We start from the raw sequence: 23156 nt of genomic DNA on the forward strand, positions 1-23156 counted from the left end.
CGACAAACTCCTGTCCCGATGAAAGGAGTCGCAGAGACGATACTGAAAAATACTTTGTTGCCTTAACAAAATAGCGTTTGTGGCACTTGAGGAATACCTGTATCTGGTTTTTCACGAACAGCCTGCCTATTGAGCCAAAAATAGACATAAAAATGTACGGTTTCAATTTTCTAACTCTAGGCTTTGTATGTAGATGATGAAAAACAACCATAGCACGTGGTGGAACATATCAAACAGTTCAAATTGTGCAGAATATGCCAGATATAACAAGTCAGATAAGCCTGCCTGTTTCTACACGTTGTGCACAATAGCCAAGTAACTCAATTACAGATGATAACACAACTGCTGGTGTTAAGACCTGAGAAGTTTTGTTATACAGGATAGAGGAATGTTCTCTACAGCATTGCTGTCTCTAACAAACAAACTGACACATAAAGAAATACAGCAAAATTATTTCTCATCATCATCATCATAGAGGCCTGTGGATTCCATACCCCGAGAGTCATTGCACTGAGGGACGCTGTCACGGCAACCGCTCAGGGACCTTCGGCTGACTCAGATGGGGCAAGTCCACCTGCCCCCTGAAGAGTTGGTTACCCTTAACCACGTCCCGTGCCTCCTGCTCCAGGGTCTCGAACCAACAGGGTTTGGGTTAGCACCATAACCACCAGTAGAGTGGTCATATTGGCTTTGCTGGTAGGAGAGCCTCGGGGTTTGTCTTTTCTTACCCCCTTTAAAATGAAGTCCTCAAAAAATATCCGGAATATGTTTATAGTTCAGACTGCATATGATTTGAGGATACTTTTTGACTTACCCTCTTACATAAATACAAATTCAATTACACTTTATTTATTACAAATTATTTTTCATTTATTCTTTCCTTTTCACTGAAGTTTTTGAGGCAGAGGAGGTGTTAGCACAAAATAAGATGACATTTATACCATTTGATTTGACTGTAGAAAAGACAACAAAAAAGGAAATATTTCTTTGTGTGTTTTTCATGAAAATGTCCAATCAAGGCAAGAAGAAAGATCTCACTCTGAGCTTGGTTTCATCTTCATGTAGAATTTTAAACACACCGTTTGTCTTTAATAAACTACATGGACATCCTTTCCTAGCCAACATTCATGAGTAGGATGGCTAGTTCCAGGCTGAATAGTTTGTCTCTTTTATAGTATACGTGACAGAAAATGTGATAAAAAAGAAATCCAAACAAATGCAGGGATCACTAAGAGAAGTGATCAATATAAATAAAATTAAACAAGGGCAATAAATTTCTAGATTTACCTCTTCCTGGAAAAGACAAACTTTTCTGAAACCTAATAACACAATTGTTATTAAAGTAGTTTGTTATTTTGCTGTATGTGCACTGTTATAGTGGTTATACTGTAATTTGGCCATTTTTGGGTATGGCGCATAGGTGTGAAGGGGCTACACTGGCTGGCTGTAAGGCTTAAGGCTGACTTTGAAATCCTCATGTCTACATATGATGTTTTATATGGCTTGGAACCTTTGTACCTCTCCAACCTTCTATGGATCTATTCCCTACCTCATAACCTTTGTTCATCCGACTCGAGTGCTACGTGTCCCTGAAGCTCTCCTGCACTCCGTGGGGGGGGGAATCAGTCCTTCCTCTGCTGTGGGCTCAAATAGTGGGATTCTCTCCTAAAGAATATCAGAGAATCTCCTGTGGACACCTTTAAATCCAGGGTTAAGACCCACACATTCAACATCACATACTGTACAAAACACCTTTGTGTGTGTCCCTTTTTTCTATTACCTTTCCCATTTTCATGTCTCATGCCACACTTTTGTCTGTCTGGAATTTGCACGTTCTCCCATTTTCACACGGATTTCCTCCTACAATCCAACCACTTGACAGCACAGTAAAGGCAGGTTTTTGCATTGTATACTATAAATGTTTTGCAGTGTTTTCGTTTTATTTGGGTAAGTTGGTTTGTTGTTTCAGATAGGTGGGAATGCATTGTTATTTTTCCCATTTCAAATAATGAAACATTGGGTCTCAATATCAGAGAATTTGATATATGCAGCGTTTTCTGGAATGGACTATTTTCGTAAATCAAGGGATACCTGTATTTTGTTCAGCCTGATGCCTCACACCTTGTTCCACCAATAGCATGACATAAAAGTAGTAAGTTCCTGGGAAATCACAAGACTAGTTTACAGTAAACCAACAAAAACTACAACAATACATCTCTCTCAGGGGGAAAGAGGAACAGGCCACCGGAGGCTGAATTTTCAGTCACCCGTTTCCTGCTCCCATGGTGTCTCCCCCTTGATCTCATTAACTGGTCCCTTTACTATCTGCATCGGCACCTAAGCGCGATTATATTAACATAACATGGTTGGATTCCTGCTGTAAACCCAACAATTTTCCTTCCATCTGATATTCTACAATAAAATCTGTGTCATACATGAGCAGCAGATGTTGCAGCGGTTCAGGTTCCTGCATTGCACTCAAATGAGGCCGGTTTGAATCCCCACCTCCTGCCATAACACTGACTGACCTACGTACCACAAACATACTGTAAAAATGATCCAGCTGCTAAAAAGGGTAAATCATTGTAAGCAGCTTTGGAGAAAACGTGTAAGAAAGGAAACCATTTTCCAGATGATTTCAGAGCCCAGCACATAGTAATACTGACATTCCACAGAACAGCAGTGAACTTCAAAACCCTACAAGAAAAGCAAACCTCAATAACCGATTGGAAATAAAGGGCAAAGGGTCAAGACAGACACACTTGTAAACTTCAACTGCTCTTTTGTAATGCCCCATTTGTGTTAAACTCAAATATTTGCTTTTAAATTTCATGATACTTGTACACAGTACTTATACCTATAGCAAACTTGAAACACCACAAAACACATACAGAAGGACTAGTCACTGGTTAAATAAAATGAATTTTATTTACAATTTGCTTCCATTTTAATATAAACTTTAATCATATATACAGCAGTTATCAAATTTCCCACACATGGAAAAGGAGGGGGGGACAGAAGACACTGTTTGTCCCTTATTTAATGAAAATACTTTGGAAAACTTCACCTGAGGCGGTGGGAAAGTTAGACTTTTTTCAGAATAAAATACGATTCATTAGTCATTTATGACTCCGTAAAATCGTTAAAGTGCACACCAGAATTAAAACTGAAAATGCTCAGTAAAACTTCCACATCCCATTGTAAATAGATTACCATACATTTTGCACCACATATATAGTAAGGCACAAGAATGTCCAAGGTTGTTAGAAAGGTGTAAACCTGCTCCTTTGTTAGAAGTTGGACTTTTTTTTTGGGGGGGGGGTCTTTTACATTGTATTTTAAGTAATCAAGGAAAAGAGAAACATCGGATGTTTCAAAATGACAATATCATGTTAAAATATTATGAAATAAGCAAATATTGAAGAACCATGTACATGAGTAGTGGCGCTTGGCCCTCTTTACCAGAGTACGATAAAAGAATAAGGCTGAGACCTGGACACCACAGGGATCCTGCAGGTAGAAGTAAACTGGTATTTACGTTCAACATTACGGAATGCGTCATTTGCACATCAATTTTCATTTCACACCTCGCATTGAACAATTCAAGGAGGCCCCCCTGCTGGTGGACTTTCTGCTCATTGGATCTGGAACAGCATCAACATGGGACAACAAAGAAAACTGCGTGCATAGAACAGGAAGGTGTCTAATCAAGAATCCATACACAGTGCTAGAAAAATACTTTATTTCAAAAAGCATGAAACAATCTGAGATCCCTAACATAATCTAATTTTTTCAGGAGCCACGATTTACCACCATGTGATTTACCCTAAAATAAGACTTCTTTCTACCGAAATGCTTAAAAGAGCTTGTACTCAATTTAAAACAAAAACTGTATATGGTTACATAATCCTTGGAAAGGAAATACAAAACGGCAACTCCAAGACTATCAAATCACACTGTGAAAAGACAAGATACCTGTTCCAAAACCTGTCTGCATATTAGATGTGCTTAAAAAGTACCATTTTCTTCATGACAGAGTGCAGAAGCTACAGTGTGTTGGAGAGCGGGGCAGCATCGCTAGATTCTCGTTTATAAAAATGCATAGGTGCTCATTTTCCTATTAGTGATCACGAACGTGCGCTACGGCTCGGCGCCACTTTCTCAGATGTTGCCGCCTTCTTTGAGGAGCGCGGACCACACAGACAGCGTGTGGAGCCCCTGGCTCAGAAGGTCCATTTATGTCCTGGGGTTCGCATGGTTCTGTAAGTCTCCCTCAAAAGCCATGTTGTCGTAGTGGGGCTGCATGTCCACCTGCACTTCCGCACCTCCCGAGTTGTGTTCGTGCTGCTCTGCGGCTGAAGAGGAGAACCACATTACCAAACTCACATACTGCACTTGACTGCGTGTTCAGCTCGCGTTCGTTGGGAGATTAGGGTCGGTCGGTCGGGTCGGTCAAGAACCGAAACTGCATCAGTAACACCCAGGCCGCCTGCCCGCTAACATAAAAGGAGCTCCCAAAAATGCAAAGGCCAAACTGTTCGGCCATTAAGCAACTTGGGGAGGAGGGAAGCCCCTCCATCCACCAAAAAGGAGGAATGAAACCCCCCTATTAGAAATAAAATGATTAGTGCAAAAATATATTGCATGGCAAGTCATACTTTTCCAAAGATATAAAACGTCCAGTTTGAGAGATTAAACATCCCGCTACGTACAGCATCCCGCTAGGGCACAGCAGTGCTCTTACCTTGGTGGGGGGGACTCTCCTCGACGGGGAGGCCGTGCTCTTCGGCCCCCTGCACCGAAGCGTAGCCCGAGGAGGCCGTCTCGCTGCGCGTGTCCTCCTGCCCGCTGCGGTACAGCCTGAAGTCCGGCACAGCCGGGTCGGGCGTCGCCGCCGCTTCTTCTTCTTCTACGTCCGGCTGTTGGGAACGAGGTCCTCGGTCAGCGAGCGCAACGTTCGACCGAACCAATGCGTTTGCTTAAAGGGCCGCGCTGTCGATTCGTCTAGTCGGTTCCCAAGGTCCAATGGCGCGGGAAAACTTTCATATTCCTACTCGTAACCAACTTCTCACTTGTACAGAAATTAATTTATTAAAAACAGCACATAAGAGCCTCACACCGTGTCCTTCTGTCACAATTAACTTGCGTTTAGCTGCCTTTATTCAAGGTCACTGCTGTATTCCCCATCATTTCTACCGGCAAATACAGAGAGCTGCTTGAGAAAGTGAACCCTGGAGGGATGCTCATTATTCTTGTATAAAATATTAACTCAAATTCTAAACTAAAATAAGCTTATAAAACGTAGGAATTATGATTCACACCCCCGAATGTACTTGCCTCCTTGGTTTGATCTAAGGAAACTTGGGGTTCACTTATTTTTGCACCTGAACCACTTCCCTGTTTCTACTACACACAATTTCCTCTAAAGCAACATGTGAAATGAGTCATTTCACACCGGTTTTGTCACACGAGAAAGCGATTCTCATTAAATAACCATTTCGTAGCAATATTATGGGACACTAGAGAGTCGCAGATATTCAAAGCAGCTCTGTAACGTGTAATGACGGCATCTGCTGAATGAATACATGTAAATGTTGGGCGATTTAAGACGCTGATACACTGTACTAACACACAATCCCTCGCTCCTTTATACAGAAGAGCAGCTTCTCAGAAACACACACAACGGCTAATTTGAAGTCACCAGTTTACTCTTCTTTGGACTGTGTGAGGAAACCAGAGCACCTGGAGGAAACCCACGTGAACACAGGGACAATTCCTCAGGCTGATCTGGACCTCAAACCCACACTGCTAGCAGTGCCACACACCGTGCCCGCGGCACCGCGATCGTTCAGAGCTGCTCTTACCTCAACTCCGAGAACCTTCAGGATGTCACATTTACACATGGGACACGTCCTGTGCTCCAGCAGCCAGGGCTCGATGCAGGACTTGTGGAAGAAATGGCTGTAATAGTGGAAAGGGAGGGGGCAAATTAAAACTAGTACAGTACAATTTTTACTGAGTGTGACACTGGACCCACACACGGTCTCAGACTGACAGCTGCCACGTGCCTGACACTTCACCCCAAACAGCGCTGCTCTACCCTGCTCCCACTGCCGCACTAGAGTCAGTCGTTTGTCATCTGCAGTTATACTGGGTACACCGGGCACCGAAATGCTTGGGACGAGGCTCATGTAGACAAACAGACATGAACAAAAAAGAATGTGCCGATATTAAGGCAGTACAAAAAAAAAAAAAAAGTATAAAAGGACAAATAAACACAAGTACAATAAATAGTACTACTGTACTGCATCATGCTACATTTCATTTCGGACACTTTCAAAGAAGTAGAGTCTGCAGGAGAGTCCTACACCAACCCAGCAGCCCCACAGGAGGCCCCCCCAAGGGGGCCGATGGAGATAAGAGTCTCCGGACAGAAGAGAAAGTCACCGTAACTTAGGGAAGAGAACAGATTCTCTACAGTACAGCGACATCAATTCTGTCCAATGCCGGTGCAAAAACTTGGGGCTGATCACATTTCAGTGAAAGTCTCCAGACTCCACACACACAGTGGAAGAGTTGCATGCGGAAGCAAACCGGTAGCGGAACGGTGACGCTGGCATCGTCTTGACAGTAATCCATGGAACGCTGACCCGAAGGCTTAATCTACTCATGGCTTAGAAATAAGCCCATTAAAGCGGCGCGTGCGTGTGGGCGCGCTCTCGTCCCGGACACGAGGAGAGCAGCAGGGGTTCTAGTAATTAGTCATCACAGGTTTGAATTGCACCACTGTTGCAGTACACCTGAACAAGGTACTTACCCTCAACCTGTCCAGTTGAGGGCGAGAGAGAAGGGATGTCGCCCAGCTCTTAGTAGAAATAAGTTACCTTAACGTTGCAAGTGACTTCGGTACAGACGAGGGTCAGCTAAACGGATGGCGATACATGCGAGGGTGAGAAGTCCACTGCAGAACGACCGTTTTGCGGTCGCGGCGGGTGGGACCCCAAACCTTCCGGTTTGACGAGTTCGATGAAACGAGAGCAGGAGGAACAAACACAGGCTACCGCCCTGGGGCTGAAACCATCCACCCGCAGGACAAAACCGGTAAGGTGACACCTACTTGCAGGTGAGAACGGACACCACGTCACCGGGTTTGTAGACCTCGATGCACACGGCGCACGTGTCCGCGTCCGATCCGATCTCCTGCGCAAACGGAGAAACGAAATTGAGGACGGCGGCGGCGAAACGGGGGCACGGCGCTGTAAACGCTGCAGACGCGACATCTGCAAAAGCGGCACGCGGGCACCTGCGTTACGCAACCTGTCCGCACGCCAGGCGAGAGCGGCCGCGTTTGCGGCGCAGGGGAAACGTGCCATTTACCTTGTCTCCTTGCCTCAGGGTTCGAACTTGGAGTTGCCTGATGGCTTTCTTGGCTTCTGCTTTTAGTCTTTTCTGTAAAGAAACAAAGGAGTGGTCAACCAAAGTGTGATCTTGTGACATGGGAGAAATGACACGCAGTTTCCTGCTGCGATGACCAAGAGCAGCATCTCTCTCTCTCACACACACGCCACGGAAATCACATTGCTGCGTTTCACAAGCCTTTAAAAAAAGTGTCCCTTGTAGAAATACTCAGTTTGGGTTGTCGTCAACAATAATCCGTACACTATCTTTAGGACAGCTGGTAGCGCAGTGGTTAGAGCTGCAGCCTTCGGATTCAAAGGTCACAGGTTCGAGTCCCACCTCCTCCTGTAATACTCTTCAGCAAGGCACTCACCCCTAAATTGCCAGTTTTTATACATCCGGGTAATTTTTCAAATAATTCTAAGTAGCTTCACATTGTAAGCTGCTTCGGAGAAAAAAGTGTGAGCTAAATGAATAAAAAAAAAAAAGCTGTTTATCATGCCTTTTGTGCAAAACACTTCCTAAAAACAAACCTTATAACAAGCTCCCATTAAAGTGCATTTCTCAATGTTCCCCAGCGCCTTCACGGTAACGAGTGAGGAACGTCACTTTCGTAAAGGTTCTCGTTTCAAAATGCAAAGAAATTAAATTTTGTTAATGCTGGCAACGGTGTCGTTGAGTCACCGCTACACAAGCGTACGGCTCTGTGCGCGAGAACAAAAACAAAAGGCGAGCAATGAGGTCACGGCCGACATCTGCGCCGCCCTACGGTCCCGGCTTCATTAGGGAGCCTCGGCGATGTTTGTGTCATTAGGTCGTCCCCAGAAGGCTGCTTACTGGAAACATTACATCACCTTTCCACAACACAGGATAAATCATGCGCTTCACATGTTCGACCGTCACGGTCAAACTCGGATCACGCGCGATATTGCCTTACTGTCTCTGCTATATTGGGGGTCACCGTGGTACGCTGCCTCGTCGTTCCGCATAACACCACACGCACTTTGTTTCCATTCCACTACGGGGCTCTTTCAACATGACAAAATCTGCAGAACACCTGAAATCTGTTTTGTAGTAAAAGAAAAATCAGTTCATTTTGCATCTAGCAGTCACACAGTTGGGGGGGGAGGAGGAGGAGAGAGAGATCTGACTGCCGCAAGGATTTGGCTTTAAGAAAGATTCTCCAGAGTCATAAAGGGTGCCGAGCGTAATTTGCAAATTCAGGGAAACGCTGCTTCCCGCACAGCCTCAGGGTGGCGCCAGCGTTTGCTTCTACTAATTCTGGAGTCCAACAAGACAACATTTTTGAAGCACCAAAATGCAGGGTTGGCCAATATCAAAGAGTACATGGCATTTAAAACAAACAAAGAAAAGTCATCCTTTCCTGTGTTACGGAAAGTTGTAGTTGCCACCGGTAGGTGTTCAGTATAAACGCTCTTGGGATCTGAAATAGATTTGAGGAAGAGAGCTGTTGTCACTCCGCATGGCAGGAAGACAGAATGTTGCATATGATTACAGCGCGAACAAAGGGCTCCTGTGGTGGTGCTCGCGGCTTCGTGGGCGAGGCTTCACACCAGCTATTGAGTTCACGCATAATGGTCGACTTTCTGCTGCCTCCGACACCTCCCTCCCCTCTCGCCGAATGTGGGAGCGGGGAGGGCTGCTGCAGCGCTACCAGAAAGGTGGCAAGTTCACAACGCGCACATTTCAGGTAACTACGCCGAACCCAAGCAACGTTCCGTTCGCGCGACCTTCTCGTGCCGTGGTCGTGTTTGTCAAAGCGCAGCGAGCGGGAACCCGGCAAACTGCTGTTTTATTGATTTGTCCGTAGCGTGGCTTGCATAATACATTAAAATCCAATCAGGAGAAAGTGGGTAATGCTGCTCACGGTGCCCACGGGTCCAAAGGTTCAACTCATCTGGCTCCCGAAGGGTTGGGAATATGACGGCGTTGGTGTCAGAAGTGGGACCACAGCATAAGCGAATAATACACAGCTCTCCTTTAAAGTGTCTTCAGCAGCAATACAATGTTCAGAGACACAGCTTTTAAATGCATGTCTGACGGTGAAAGTGGACCAAAGAGATCAGCCCTGTAAAATCCATACAGCCGAGCATTCGGCAAATTAATCAACGGCACTAATGAACGGGCCCATTAATTGCCTAATGGGGAGGATTAATCTCACCCCAGCAAGTGGGGCCAGCCTGTCGTGCCAGCTTTAAATATTTCACGAGTAAAGCTCGCCGCCGTTCTCCTTCCAGCTCGGATTTCGGAGGGCGACCGCGGCCGGGATCGAGGCGGCCCCCTCCGCAGCCGACGGGCGGGTTTACGGGCACCTGCACGCAAACGCTCCGAGCGCAGAATCGGACGTCTCCCCTGTAGAACAAGGCCAGTTGTTGGCAGGTAAAGACTTTGACTAACAGGTTGAGTCACTGTCCCTCACACCCATAGCAAGATAAGAGCGTCACCGAAGCGTGCATATGGCTCCAAGTTCAAGCTTCACAAGCTGTCTGAATCTGAGTTACTACCTACAGGGGAAAGAGAGACGTTTGCATGTAAGAAAATGACAAGCGCTCAAATTTCGGTCAAAGAATAAACAGCGAAAGGATCTCGCTGCTGTTCCGCACGCAATTTCCTGCCAATTCCGGACAGCGACGAGAACGACGTGGAACGCGCGATTGCCGGGACATCCCAATGTGTATTTGCACTGCGGGCAAGGACACCGCGTCTTTCGAGCGCGGCAGGAGCAGTTTACTCTAGCGAAGGTCATTCCCCCCGTCTCTGCTGGTCACAGACCAGTTATTACTAGATACCAGCCGCTGGATCCGATTGGACGAATGGTGACTTTCCTAACAAAAGCAGGGAAACCAAGAATTTTCGCCGGCAAGAGACTTTTTACAAGAAAAAGTTATCCAACATGTTCACAAAGCAACAATGATCGAGTCCGATTCATAGTTAAATTGTAGTTAATGTTGTATCCGTACATTTTACATTATATTCCATGTTTTCATCAAGGGAAATGTGGTGTCAAGGCCAAATAAAAGTTGCATATTTCCAAGTGACAAGACGGCACAATGTCTGCAAAACACTTGTCACCGGTGACAATGTCACGTGTCACTGTGGAAAAGTACCTGAAGGAGAAGTGGTCTCTCGACAATGCGGGCTCATTCACGGCGATCGCAGCCACATTTTCGCTGGCATCTCTCAGAAACCTGCACAACTCCTCCAGCCACATTCCTCACCCTGGCAGCTCTGGCGCGCGTCCGCAGTCGGGACGAAAAGACGTTTGCTTGTCAAGCGTAAAGCTGCAATATAGTCTCAACCATCGCAGTGTTCTTATGTACTCCTTATTTACTAGGGCCTTAGGACTCCACAGTTACTCATTTACCCATTTATACACCTGGGTAATTCACACGATCCGTTCAGGGTACGTAGCGTGACCGGGGGTACAACGGGAGGAGTCAAACCCGGGTTCTGCCATTGCTGGGACCTCACCGAGCGCTACGCCACCTACTGCTCTTTGGCAGGTAGAGTTTGAATCGACAGCGGCTAAGGTGCGTTCGGAGAGACGCGCTGCTCCACGTCGTCTACCGTCACGGCGCACAGCTAGTCACGCTTCTCCACAGGGAGCTTTAACGCGGGATCCCTCGACAAACATCCCTCCGTCCGTTGGAGAAGCGTACCTTCCGCATTAGCGAAGGTCGCTCAGGTCGGACGTCACCGCGGAGAAGAGATCCACGGAACAAACGAACGTCAACATTTTCTCAGCGTGCATCTACGACCGTCGCCGACCGCCACGAAAAGAAAGTCCGCGTCCGCCTCTGAACGCGCGCCCCACGGAGATGCTTGTTTTGACTCTCCTGTTGAAATTCACTTTCAACAAGCCTTGAAGACACAGTAAATCACAGCAAACCATGCCAAGGGAAGATAAAAAGGCCCACTTATGTGTTAGGCTTCTGAAAATATACAAATACTTAATAAAACGATTGTTCTTGCGGACTGGGCCTATATTGAATTGTGGGAAGGAAAAAGAGTGCGTTCTGTTTGTGTCCACAGGAATTTCCCCGTTCACATTGTTTTGAAGATCAAAGGTGATTGTGTGCGCGAGAAGCTCGTTTCAAGTGCGAGCCGCAAAGCTGGTGTCTCGATCCCTCGGCGCGGCGCAGTGCCGGTCGGACTCGATATTCCTGCAGCGCGGGAGGCCGAACGTTCTAGAAAAGGGCCACCAATAAATGCCTTGGTTTCACGGCACTCGTCGCTTCCGTCAGTCTTCAGGCCTAACAAGCCCTTATGGTGTTAATCGCGTAGTAAAGAACTGACCTTTCAACCTCTTTTCTCTGCTGCGATGAAATGACTCACCAAAAACGTGAAAAGAAAAGCGGGAAAAATGTAATTAATGTGGATCATTTTTAATACGGGCAGCACGGCGGCACAGCGCTTGGGTGGTGCGAGAGGACGTGGGTTCGATCCCTGCTCGGTCTGCGTGGAGTTTGCATGTCCTCTCCATGTCAGCATGGGTTTCCTCCAGGTGCTCTGGTTTCCTCCCACAGTCCAAAGACATGCTGTTCAGGTTCCCCCATAGTGTGTGAGTGACAGAGAGAGTGTTGCACTGATGTATGGATGAGTGACCCAGTGTAAGTAGTGTATCTAGCAGTGTAAGTTACCTTGGTGAATAAGCTGTGTGGGCTGATAACACTATAGCGTTCACTGGAAGTTGCTTTGGGGAAAAAAGTGCTAAATAAAATGTAAATGTAATATGCCAGTATAGAGCTCAACATTATCATCAACAGGTACACAAAACAGATAAAACAAATGTTCATTATGTGTATCAGTTATCTACATAATCTACTCACTACTTATCTGATCCCTTTTCTCTGTTATTTTAAGATCTTGTACAGTTATTATGGAAGCAATAGTAAGAAAAAGCAACAAACATGTCTTTAACTGAAAGTAATTTTACATTTGGTATCTTGACTTTGAATTAAATGGCATCCCTCTCGACCTAGTGACACATGGTCACAAATAAGGATGTATGTGGAAAACAGCAGCGGAAACCTGTGCGCGCGCGTTCTCTCTCTCTCTCTCTCTCTCTCACACACACACACACACACACACACACACACACACACACACACACACACACACACAGAAAGCAGTGCCGCTCACGCACTCACCAGCTTTTTGTTCTGCAGCCGGACGCTGTTGAGCCTGCGGGCAGAGTAGAAGATGAAGTAGCCCACGGTGGCGGCGGTGACCACGAAGAAGGAGATGGAGACGAAGAACACCGAGTAGTGGCTCATCCAGGGGCCGTGCTGCTTGCCCACCTGGATGCTCACGGTGACGGGGATGTTGCTCCTGACCAGGTCCACGATCTCCATGCCCTGGAGGTAGCCGATCATGATGGCCACCGTGTCCTCTGTTCCTGCGGGGACAGGAGCACCGAACCCATCGTGATCTTTGTTTCTGCACCACGCGAGGCTCTCTGGCACCAGTCAACGGAGGAGAACACGCCAAGATGGAACACAAAGGACTCGACACACGGACAATTTCATAGGTTTTCACTCGCCCGCATTTTCAGTCGGACAGGTAGAACTGACCTGATGTCTGTCCTATGGGAGACCGCACGACAAATTAAGGTTAAATATTAAATTTGACACAAAACAGCAGCACAATCAAGTGTCCCATTTGTAAAAAAATTAGCTGAAAGGTTGCTGCGTCCTGCCATTCCAGGAAATGCTGTCAGTATCTGATAATACAAATGTGAAATGGCAGAAGTGAACTACAATCAGCAATTTCTAGAGGGGGGGGCGGGGGGGGGGGAAGACAGATTAAAACAAAATGATGCACATCTTTATGGGAAGAACAGTCTCCCAGCCTTGACTAGAGAGAAAAGGACTTGATATGAACCACATGCATCCAAGGGTAGTTTTTTCTTCTTTTTTTTTTTTAAAACTGGCCATACATCATAGTGCACAGAAAATGTAAATGGGCAACTAGGGGGAAAAAAAAAAGAAAAAAAAAGGAAGGAAAAAAAAAAAAGTGTTTGCACTGAGTTCCTGCCCATTAAAGGATGTTTAAAACTCACATCACCTACTGCCTTGCTGATATCTGTTCCAGCACAGTTTTGGAACCTATGATGGGACAAGTACACCTGTCCTGTGGACAAACTAAATTAGTGTCCGTCCCTGTAACAAAACCTTTACCGTTTTTTTATGTAGCTGCAGCCTTTGTTCAAGATACGACTCTTACAACTCCCAACTAAGCGTTCTCAGTTCTGGCTTTACTGTGATGGAATGCCCCCCCCCCCCCCCCCCATCACTCAGCACTGCTGAATCCATCCCAGCATTCAAGAACAGTCTCAAAACATCTTCCAGATCCACTTCTCTCCTAACGCCCTATCTGCTCTGAACTTTCACCAGATTGTGAATAATTCTCCGAGCGGCACGTCACGTCGGGGAAAACACTCCGCCAAACTTGTAAAAGTCAACGTGCTTATGGTACGGCATGTGCTCGCTTCATTAGACACTCAGATCCATGACCAGAATCAAAGCAGCTGCCATAAAGTCATTACCAGGGTATTCCTACACAGGCCATGTGATGCTGCGGTGCTCCAGATGACAGCCTTCTCAAGAAGGGCGAGCGGGGCAGAAAACGGGCCTTTCTGCAACAGCGCCGAACGCAGCATTTGCGCACGCAGCTACAATTCTCCTTTACAACCGTCCCATAAAATCAACCTTTGAACGTCCACATGTATTTTGAGCTCTTATTCCAGTAACAAAGTTGAACTGAGCTTGAAGGCAGCTGAAGTGCGGCGTGACGTGTGACTCAACCAATCCCATGATGGGGGGGAAACAGAACTTAACTAGTTACATTCATGAATTTCTACATTCGCAACACCTAACTTACATCTATCATTTCCCACGTTTATTTACTTAAAGAAACCTCATTTGTAATATAAACCTTTGCACATCTGCCCAGGAGAAAACACAGCAACACCCGCTGCGCTTCACACTCGTGCCAATGAGAGGACTCCGCTGGAGACCAACGCAAATTCATCCCTTTATCTGTCGCTTTTCTCCACGCTGGCTTCCAACGTGAGGTGGGGACACAGCGATTTGGAGCAATTTGACCCGTTGGTTAGAGCAGGGTAATTCCTCCTGTATCGGTTCAGGGTAAGTACCTTGCTCAAGTGTACTACGTTCATTCGTTCAGCGGACGCTTTTCTCCAAAGCGACGTACATCTTGTAGAAAACACGTGTTCGTTACATCAGGAGAAAGCGACGTAGTTGCAGACGAGTGATTCTTAAGTACAGTTTGTTTCTTTCCACTACATGCGCCAATGTTCATCACACGAGTAGCTCTATAGAACTCGGAATAGATGAATCCTGATCACCTTCCTACAATTTTTTTTTGGAGACACGAGGCATACTAGAGCGGGACGTGGGATTTGGAGCCGGTTCCTCTGTAACCCACGGAACCTGAACTCATGAAACTTGTGTTTCGGGGATGAAGTTATTAACCACACGTTCTCGTGTCTCAACGTGGCGGTCTGCGGGAAAGGAACGTGCGCCGCGAACCCCGGAACCTCCACCCGCGGGAGGGTGGGAGAGCAGCACGGTCTTCTGACGTCACGCAGTCAGTCAGCACCACTCGGGCCCCTGGGGGGGAGAAACTGAGCAGGTGAATAAAAGCACCCAACCCTAATCCTTGCGTAACTCGCCAGTGGGACCGCGCGAGCACGTCGTCTGCGATCTCCTCCTCTGAGGTGGACGAGGAGGGGTGGGCAAAGCTCGAGCTTCAGCGCACGCCGCGAGTGACGCCGAGAGCGCGGGGGGGGGCTCCTGTCAAACGTATCGACCCTCTCCCAACACTCAGCGGAGTCCAAAAGACAACAGCAACTCATACAGTCACCAAATAAACAAAAACTTTAGACATTCCTGACGTCTCGGCATCAACGAGTAACACGTGGGAGCAAATAATGCTCCCGGGTGGTCCTTAAGTGACAATTTCTCGTCACTTCGCACACGATGGACACAAACGAGGTCATATTCCAGGAACATCTTCATACGAGTTACGTCGCGTGTAAATGTAATTCGAGTTAAAAACAAACAGTCACGAGAATTTGATCGACCGTTCTCCAAAATCCCCCAAACGCTGTAGGTGTGTACTGTAAAAACACGCACCCTAGAAATGAACATTTTAAGAGCAGGTAGCACAGTGGTTAAGGGCTTGGACTCAACCTGAAGGTTGTTGGGTCAAGCCCCAATCCTGAATACTGACACAGCTATAGAAATGTGTGGAATAACGTGTGTACTATAGATGAGTGATTTAATAGTGTAGTACTACTGTAACTGTATGTCTGAAAATAGATGTTCAAATTTTGAATAATAGTTTTGCAGACACTTTTTGCCAAAATGACATGCAAAGCCATATTTAGCAGACACCTTCATCCAAGGTGACTGATGCTGCTAGATGCACTAAACTCCTGCCAATCATTCACCCCTCTATACAGCAGAGCAACATATCTCTCTCTCTCTCTCTCTCACACACACACACACACACACACACACTTTAGTGTCCAATTCACCAGAAACCTATCTATGGGGGGGGAGAGAGGGGAAAAAAAAAAAAAATCTCTGGAGACTGAGCTGGATTCGAACCTATATCCGAATGCACAGCCAAGTGGGGACGTCAGGCTGCCCACTCAGCATGTTCAGACACTGCACTGTGAGGCTGACAATCACAAGGAGGATAAGGATGACAACAAAATAGAGAAAGGGAGAGCAGTGCGCGCACACCCCCCCAACGCAAGCTCACCCAGCACCAAAAACACATCTTTATTCGTGACGCTGCAAGGTAGAGACACCCAAGGGTGTATTTAGCAGGGAGGCAGCACTCGTCCAACAGGTCGAGTCGCAACTTTGACCATTATTTGTGGCACTTGTGAAAGGCTGCCTTGAATGTACTCTTACTGATACAGTGGGACAAAAAAAGCATTAGACACCTTTAACCATTATAAACCTGGGCGAGGGGGGCAAATGTATGTTGGCACAGATCCTTATGAGGAACAGTACTGGAATATTGAGATGCAATCTCACCACTTCACTCACGTTCCAGTCCCCTCTCCCGCTTTACTGCCCTTGGTTAAGGTACTGAACCGATACAGTAAAAATTACCCAGCTCTATAAATGGGCAAACAGTTATAGTGCGCAAACCTAAGAGTGTTTGAGAAAAGGCATTTACACTTTTTTAAAAAAATACTGGCCTACACATCCATCCATGACAGGGGTCCCATCCTGTACAACCGAAACAGCTTTGTTGTTAAAGCTCAGCGATGTCCAGTTTAATCCATAATCAGCCAATTTCCTTTAAAGAGCTGCATGAACTTCCCAAAATATTTACTGTATTTTGGTGGGTGAAAAATGTATCTGGTTCTCTGAAAAACAACCATTTTGAGTACCGTTTAGAGCAGCCTCGTTCCAGTTGGGTTCGAATCCCACCTCCTACTGTAGCACCCTTGATGAAAGCACTTATACTGACAGAGTAAAAAATTACCTAGCTGTATAAATGGGTAAAAATCACTGTATGTAGCTTAGTATACATAGCACACAGTGAATTGCTTTGGACTAACATCAGCCACGTTGATGTTAACTTCATATTCATTCCTGTATCAATGCATTTCCATTGGATTTTAAAAAAAAAAAAAAAAAAAAAAAGTTATATAAGAGCACTTTTTCATTCGGTTGAGCCATGACTGGCAGCTTGCTGGGATGGTTCTGCTCCGTTGCTGCTCACAGCTGATAAACCCAAACAGCCACGAGACTTCAGATACTGGCAAGGACACCTTTCCCAAGTGCGTTGGCAGCACGGAGTACGAGAGGCACGCTTCGCGCAAAGGGTGAAACCAACTGGTTCTGGAGCAGGCGGGCCAAGAGTTGATGGCCAAGGCGGCAAAAAAATAAATAAATTCAGGCTTTTATTCTTCGCCTGCGCATGTGGGGAAAGCACGGCTATGCAAGGAATGCTGGTGCAAGTGTTTACAGAAATCATAAAAGCAAACAAGCTCACCGTTTTGATCACATATGCACCAAGACTAGGGGGAGGAACTGAAAGTGAACCAAGCCTGGGACCAGAAGGGTGTGAGTTCAAGCGTAAGGTCAACCACACATACGCATGACTTCATTTGCCTCTGAAAAGGCAAATGATCGACAATCTGTTGCAGGAGTAGCAGCCAAATGAGCGACTGTTAAATGCCGTTGAGTCGATGTTGACTCCTGGCAAGGACGTGCATGGATGGGGTGCTTCCAGAAAGTTCTGTTCTCCCTTGGGTCCTTAAACTGCAGATGGGTCTGTCCACACTACTCATACACAGTGCTCAGTGTGAACCAAGATGTATGATGACTGTATTCCCCAGTAGATGATCAAGGCCAGAGGCAGTGGCTCTAAAGGTTGCAGGTTCAAATCCTACCTCACGCTGCACTATCCTTGATCATGGTACTTAATCTAAATTGCTGCAGTAATAAACACCCATACATATAAAGCACAATAAGATGCTCAAAATTGCATCGCTTAGAGGATCATCAACTAAAAGAATACAGGAATGTAAGGTTGAGACTGCAAGTAAAACTGGATCCACTACTGTCCTCCAACCCTAATTTCTGTTGTGAAATGCCTGCAAGGCCCCCCCAACACACACACACACACACACACACACACACACACACAGCACCACTGTCCACACACAGCCACCTGCTGCTGCTGGTGGCTGAGCTCTCCAAGAAAAACAAGAGGGATGATCTTTCAAACCATGAATCATGATACTCTTCGTGTTCTGCACAACTCTACGTGTGGACATGACAGCAGAAAGACTTATTTATATTAAGAGAAAAAAAAAAAAAACTACAAACCTCTGCTTCACTTGGGCCCCGAAAGTGCTCGGCGGAGCGCGGCTGCAGTTCCTACCCTACTCGCTAGGGGGAGACCGCGCACCCACTGCACGCTAAGGACAGTTTAAATGCCCGTTCTACAACGACACGATGACGTTTAAGGTTCCACGCGAGCACTCAACTCAATTCCCAACTAGATCCGGCCCTGCGGAAGTCACGCGGCCACTTTTTGCGGAGCGCTACGGCTCTGCTCGTCCCGTACCTGGGTGAGACATCTGTATGACCCGGTTGTCAATACCGGGCTCGTTGAAGATGATCGCGGCCGCGGCTCCGCTGCGCGCCGCCACGCTGATCTTCTCCGAGAACGTGCAGCCGTTCCCGCGCTGGATGAGCGCAATCCAGCCCGTGGTGTCGGGGGGGACGTCGTACACAGTGTCCGGCTCGCAGCCGTAGATGGGGTCGGGCAGGAACACCTCGCCGGACACGGCCACCTTGGGCGAGTCAAGTCCGTACAGTCCGCTCTCCTCCTGGCTCCACATGGTCGCGTTGTTCTGCGGGTCCGCGAACGACACGTTCACGAACGCCGTGCAGAGGTAGCTCGCACGCGCCGCCCGCAACGCGCACACCTGGAGAACGCCTGCCGCGAGCAGCCAGGAGGTTAAACGCGCTCCTCTGTGAGTTCCCATTTTAGGCTCGGTTCGGTGTCCAGTGACAGGGGTCGAACGGGGTAAGACCCACCATAAGAATGACGTTCGGCGTGGTCTCGCCAAACACCAACAACCGCACGCCGTCGCGCTCACGCCTCCTACTGCGGTCTGAGCTGTGGCTTACAGGTGAACTAGTTCAGTCGGATCAAGATGACGCCCCGCCCAAAATGAGGTCACACAGCCTTAGGTCACGCCCACACGCCCATTAAAGGAGTAGCGTATCTTTCGAACTAGAGCAGTTTAGGCAGCGCACGCTGACGCCCCGCCCCAGTGAGGTCAGAGAGACGTTAGCCACGCCCACATTGCCCCGAGCGGACGGAGTGTCGTACAAACTACCGCTCGATCAAGACGACGCCCTGCCCAAAACGAGGTCAGACTGCCTTTGGTCCTGCTCTCATTTCCTGAAAGGACAAAAGCGCCATAGACCTAGTTTAAAAGCTCAATTCTACGATCCGCCCCTACGAGGTCAGTTTGCTGTGGGATCCTTAAAGAGACAGAGTCTGACCCACCAGCAACGGAAACTGCGAATGCTTTAGTAAATAACTAGGAACATAAGACGTTCAACTTTTTTCAACACCAAATAATTTTCTCTCTGTTCTATATTTTTGATGAATTAACTCAGAAAACTGAATAGAGTCTTCTCCATATTATTAGAGTTCAAAGCGATTTCACTGAGAAGTCACTTCAGCCGAATATCATATTCGAGCAAATGACTGTACTCCTCCAGCCTATTTTCATAACAATACACAATTCGAAACGTTACGCTTCCGAAAACCCTGTCACGAGGAGAGAAACGCGTTGAAACGTGTCAGTCCTGTACCGCCACCTTCTGGTGGAAGCGCTTAAACGTTTGAAACGTAAAAGATGGTCGTGAAGCACCGTCACGAGCCTTAAAATATAATCATAAAACAAATCGCGCCTCTAACAGCAATAAAGAAAAGAGCGCAATCCAGATCGAGAACAAACCGCTCTTACAGTTATGAACAGATATAACATGTGAGATACAAAACCATTCGTAAAAGGCGAGGGCGTGTATTGTAACGAAAACCGATATGTAATTCGAAAAAAACTTTAAATAATCCGGAAGGAGACAGCAAATCTTCAGCAAATATGTGAAATATAGTAACTTTGTTGACCAACTGTAGGAAAATGGTGTTGGGTTTGTTTTATTGTGGATTTTAATCTATTGTTTTGGTTGTGTGTTATTGATAACTTTATTAAATAAAGTTTAGAAAAAAAATGTGAAATATAGTATTTAATTGCACTGGCACGGAAATGTACATGAATAATGTGCAGTGTTTGAATACTGATCATTGTCACAGTATGAAGTCTGACCACAGGTTTCCATCCACTGTCCTCCTCCTTCATATTCTATACATAAACTTCAAAACAGGCTGTTTGTCTCACATATAGTACAAACAGCCTTGTATAACTGCTCTTTTGGGACACTAGTATGGTTTTTTCCTGTCAGCATAAATGCACAGCATAGCTGATTATTATTGTAACGACCCGCGTTACTGTGTTTAGGCGGGAAGATTTGTTTATTGTAGATAATTGCATTATGGGAAAAAAAGTGAAATGTAAGTGTGGGGGCGCTTTGCAGGCTGGGAAGGCTGGCTTGAGGCGCAGGTCCTTGAGGAAACAGGGTCCTCGGACCAAGAGCATTATTTCCCTGTCGAGATGAACCCCATCCAAACCCACGGTGCTGCGCGCCACATTATTAATATTTCCCCTGAAGCAGCATTTGAAAACAAAGCATAACAAAAGCAGTGCTTAGCAACGGTTTTGTTTTGGATGGTGGGATGTCACCGGGACACAGAAAGGGAAGTGCGGCCTCCAGGAGACCCTGCAGGGCCCCGAGTGGCATGTGAAAGATGGTGAAAAGATGATGGTGAAAGACGGTGAAAGTGAAAAGATGGTGAAAGACAGTGAAGACAGTGAAAAGACGGTTAAAGATGGTGAACAATGGTTAAAGATGGTTAAAGACAGTGAAAAGATGGTTAAAGATGGCGAAAAGATGGTTAAAGACGGCGAAAGCGGTGGCACTCCGTGCACCTTTCACTTCTTACTCTCGTAATGCCCATCTTATGTAAACATGCAATGAGAGCTTAAAAAATAATGATGGTGCTGGACATGCGGTATAATACTGTAAGAATCATCGCTTTCACACATAGACATAAGGTTATCTTGATGGTAATCACCTGAAAGAACACCTGGAAATAATATTTTAATTAAGAGACAAGTAGGGTAACATTTTACTAACAAAAATACGGCCTGTATTTTTTTCAGCTTCCTGTAAGCAGGTTCACATTGAAGATAAAGAGCAGACCTGGAGGGACTGCAGGTACCCATTGGCTTCAGTTAGGCATTCGGTACGTGAGATGCACACACCAACTGTGTTTTCTGTGCCCCCCCCAAATTACCAGCTTTTAACACCCCAAACCTGTAGGTATGTGTTTCTTTCACCCCCAAAAGTGTCACTCAGATAAGACACAAAATGTATTTAAAAACATATCAGAACAAAATATATGCCAGCTGTGTCTTTATATCAACATTTACTTTTCTCCTCCCCAGAAATAAATACATTAAATGTATATATTACCTTCAAAGCCAATTTAAAATGCTAAAATACACATTATAGTAGATATATATAAAATATATATTATAATATATATTCATATATTCATATATATATATATATTAGTGTTGTTTGAAAGTATGTGAACCCTTTGTGTCCCTTAGTTTTGTTACAAAATAAATAGTTATTTAATCAGTGTTTTTCATCTGACACAATAGGTGTTGTTGCTTTAGAGGAAATCGTGTGTCTAGCAGAACACGGAAGTAGTGCAGGTGCAAAAATAAGCGAACCCTAAGCTGAATTGGTTGAACCAAGTAGAAACAGTTGTGCAAGTCATCATTTCTTCATTTTATAGGTTTAAGATTTAGATTTTGTAAGTTTATTTTAATATTTTATACCAGAATAATGACCATCCCTATAGGGATCACATACTTTCAAGCAGCTCTGTATAGCTATTTCTATATTGGATGCTGTGTGTTTGCTAGTGGCTAAAACGTGTAAGAAGTTAAACAAAGGGGATTAAACTTGATGTGCTTACCAGGGTGCAGCATGGGACTTTTTTCGTTCCCTGTCCCCGGGGCGTTGTAAATTACGACAGCAGCTGCTCCTGCCTTGCGCGCTGCGTTGATCTTCTCGCTGAAGGTGCAGTTTCCCCTCTCGATGAGGGCGATCCAGGGATTGACTGAGATGTTGCCCCAGACGTGTGTGTTGCAGGCCATGGCACTGGACATGGGCAGCATCACCTGACCCCGTACATCACGGAGCGGGGAGTTCGAGCCATACAAGCCGCACTCGCAGAAGGCGCTCACTGTCTTGTTGGTGGTTGAGTTCTTGTAGGTTATTTCCAAGAAAGCGGTCCAGAACACATTGGCTGCCGCTGTGTTCTGCACGGCTAATACTGTGAGGAGGAGCCATGAGGAACCGGCAACACGCACATATGTGCCCTTCTTGCCCATTGTTTCCACAGCAAGCAGAGCGCAGCGCAGTTCAGGCGAGAATGTGTTCAGTTAGAGGCTCCTTCAACTGCTGTCGACGGTAAAGTGACACCTCCCCTTGGTAACCCAAGCCTGTTCTACGTCAGCTGTAGCTCCTGTTATCTTAATAGACCTTGATTATTACCCTGGGGCACCTTTGCTGCACTGCTGTTACCTCTCCTCTTGACGCTGAACAATACTTTCTACCACATTCTTTACTGCTTTCGACATTCTAGTGCACCACCAGAGCATTTGTTAACGTGAACCTTTATTGCATGCTAAGTATGGGCTTGCTCAGCTTGGGATCAAAGGAGCGGCACTAAGATGGCTGAGTCCTACCTATCTGACAAATCATATCAAGCGGTCTGGCGGGGCTCCCGTTCTTCCCCTCTGCCTGTCTCAACTGGTGTTCCGCAGGGCTCGGTACTCAGTCCTCTGCTCTTCTCAATCTACACCTCCTCCCTTGGCCTGGTCATAACCTCCCATGGATTGCAATACCACTGGTACACTGATGATACCTATCCGTTCCTCTCCTTTCCACCTGGAGCATCAGACATTTCCGTGCACATCGCTGCCTGCCTGTCGGACATCTCTGCTTGGATGTCTGATCATCACC

The 23156-nt window shown here is 46.3% G+C and overlaps 1 protein-coding gene across 2 annotated transcripts; it reads right to left on the minus strand.

Annotated features, from left to right (window-relative positions):
* Positions 1-3315: 3315 nt before the first annotated feature.
* Positions 3316-22576, minus strand: rnf128a (ring finger protein 128a). Of its 2 annotated transcripts, none has more exons than XM_029257818.1 (7): positions 22105-22576; positions 12570-12817; positions 7378-7449; positions 7118-7200; positions 5865-5961; positions 4745-4919; positions 3316-4355 (listed from the first exon to the last, which is right to left on the minus strand). In XM_029257818.1, the coding sequence occupies exons 1-7, from the start codon at positions 22520-22522 to the stop codon at positions 4237-4239; spliced, it is 1212 nt and encodes a 403-aa protein (XP_029113651.1). In that variant the 5' UTR covers positions 22523-22576; the 3' UTR covers positions 3316-4236. The 2 variants fall into 2 exon arrangements, with proteins under 2 accessions (XP_029113651.1, XP_018602123.1); XM_018746607.1 differs by lacking the exon at positions 22105-22576 and adding an exon at positions 18544-19128.
* Between the last annotated feature and the right edge of the window lie 580 nt (positions 22577-23156).

This window comes from Scleropages formosus, chromosome 14 (assembly GCF_900964775.1).
Source record: "Scleropages formosus chromosome 14, fSclFor1.1, whole genome shotgun sequence".
NCBI classification, from domain to species: Eukaryota; Metazoa; Chordata; class Actinopteri; order Osteoglossiformes; family Osteoglossidae; genus Scleropages; species Scleropages formosus.

Bases quoted from the DNA above. Each gene is read 5' to 3' on its own strand.
- rnf128a (XM_018746607.1), bottom strand. From the start codon at position 18,967: ATGGGAACTCACAGAGGAGCGCGTTTAACCTCCTGGCTGCTCGCGGCA. The intron at 12,818-18,543 runs GTACGGGACGAG...CTGTCCCCGCAG, and splicing joins CATACAGATGTCTCACCCAG to GAACAGAGGACACGGTGGCC. The intron at 5,962-7,117 runs GTAGGTGTCACC...CCACTATTACAG, and splicing joins GTGTCCGTTCTCACCTGCAA to CCATTTCTTCCACAAGTCCT.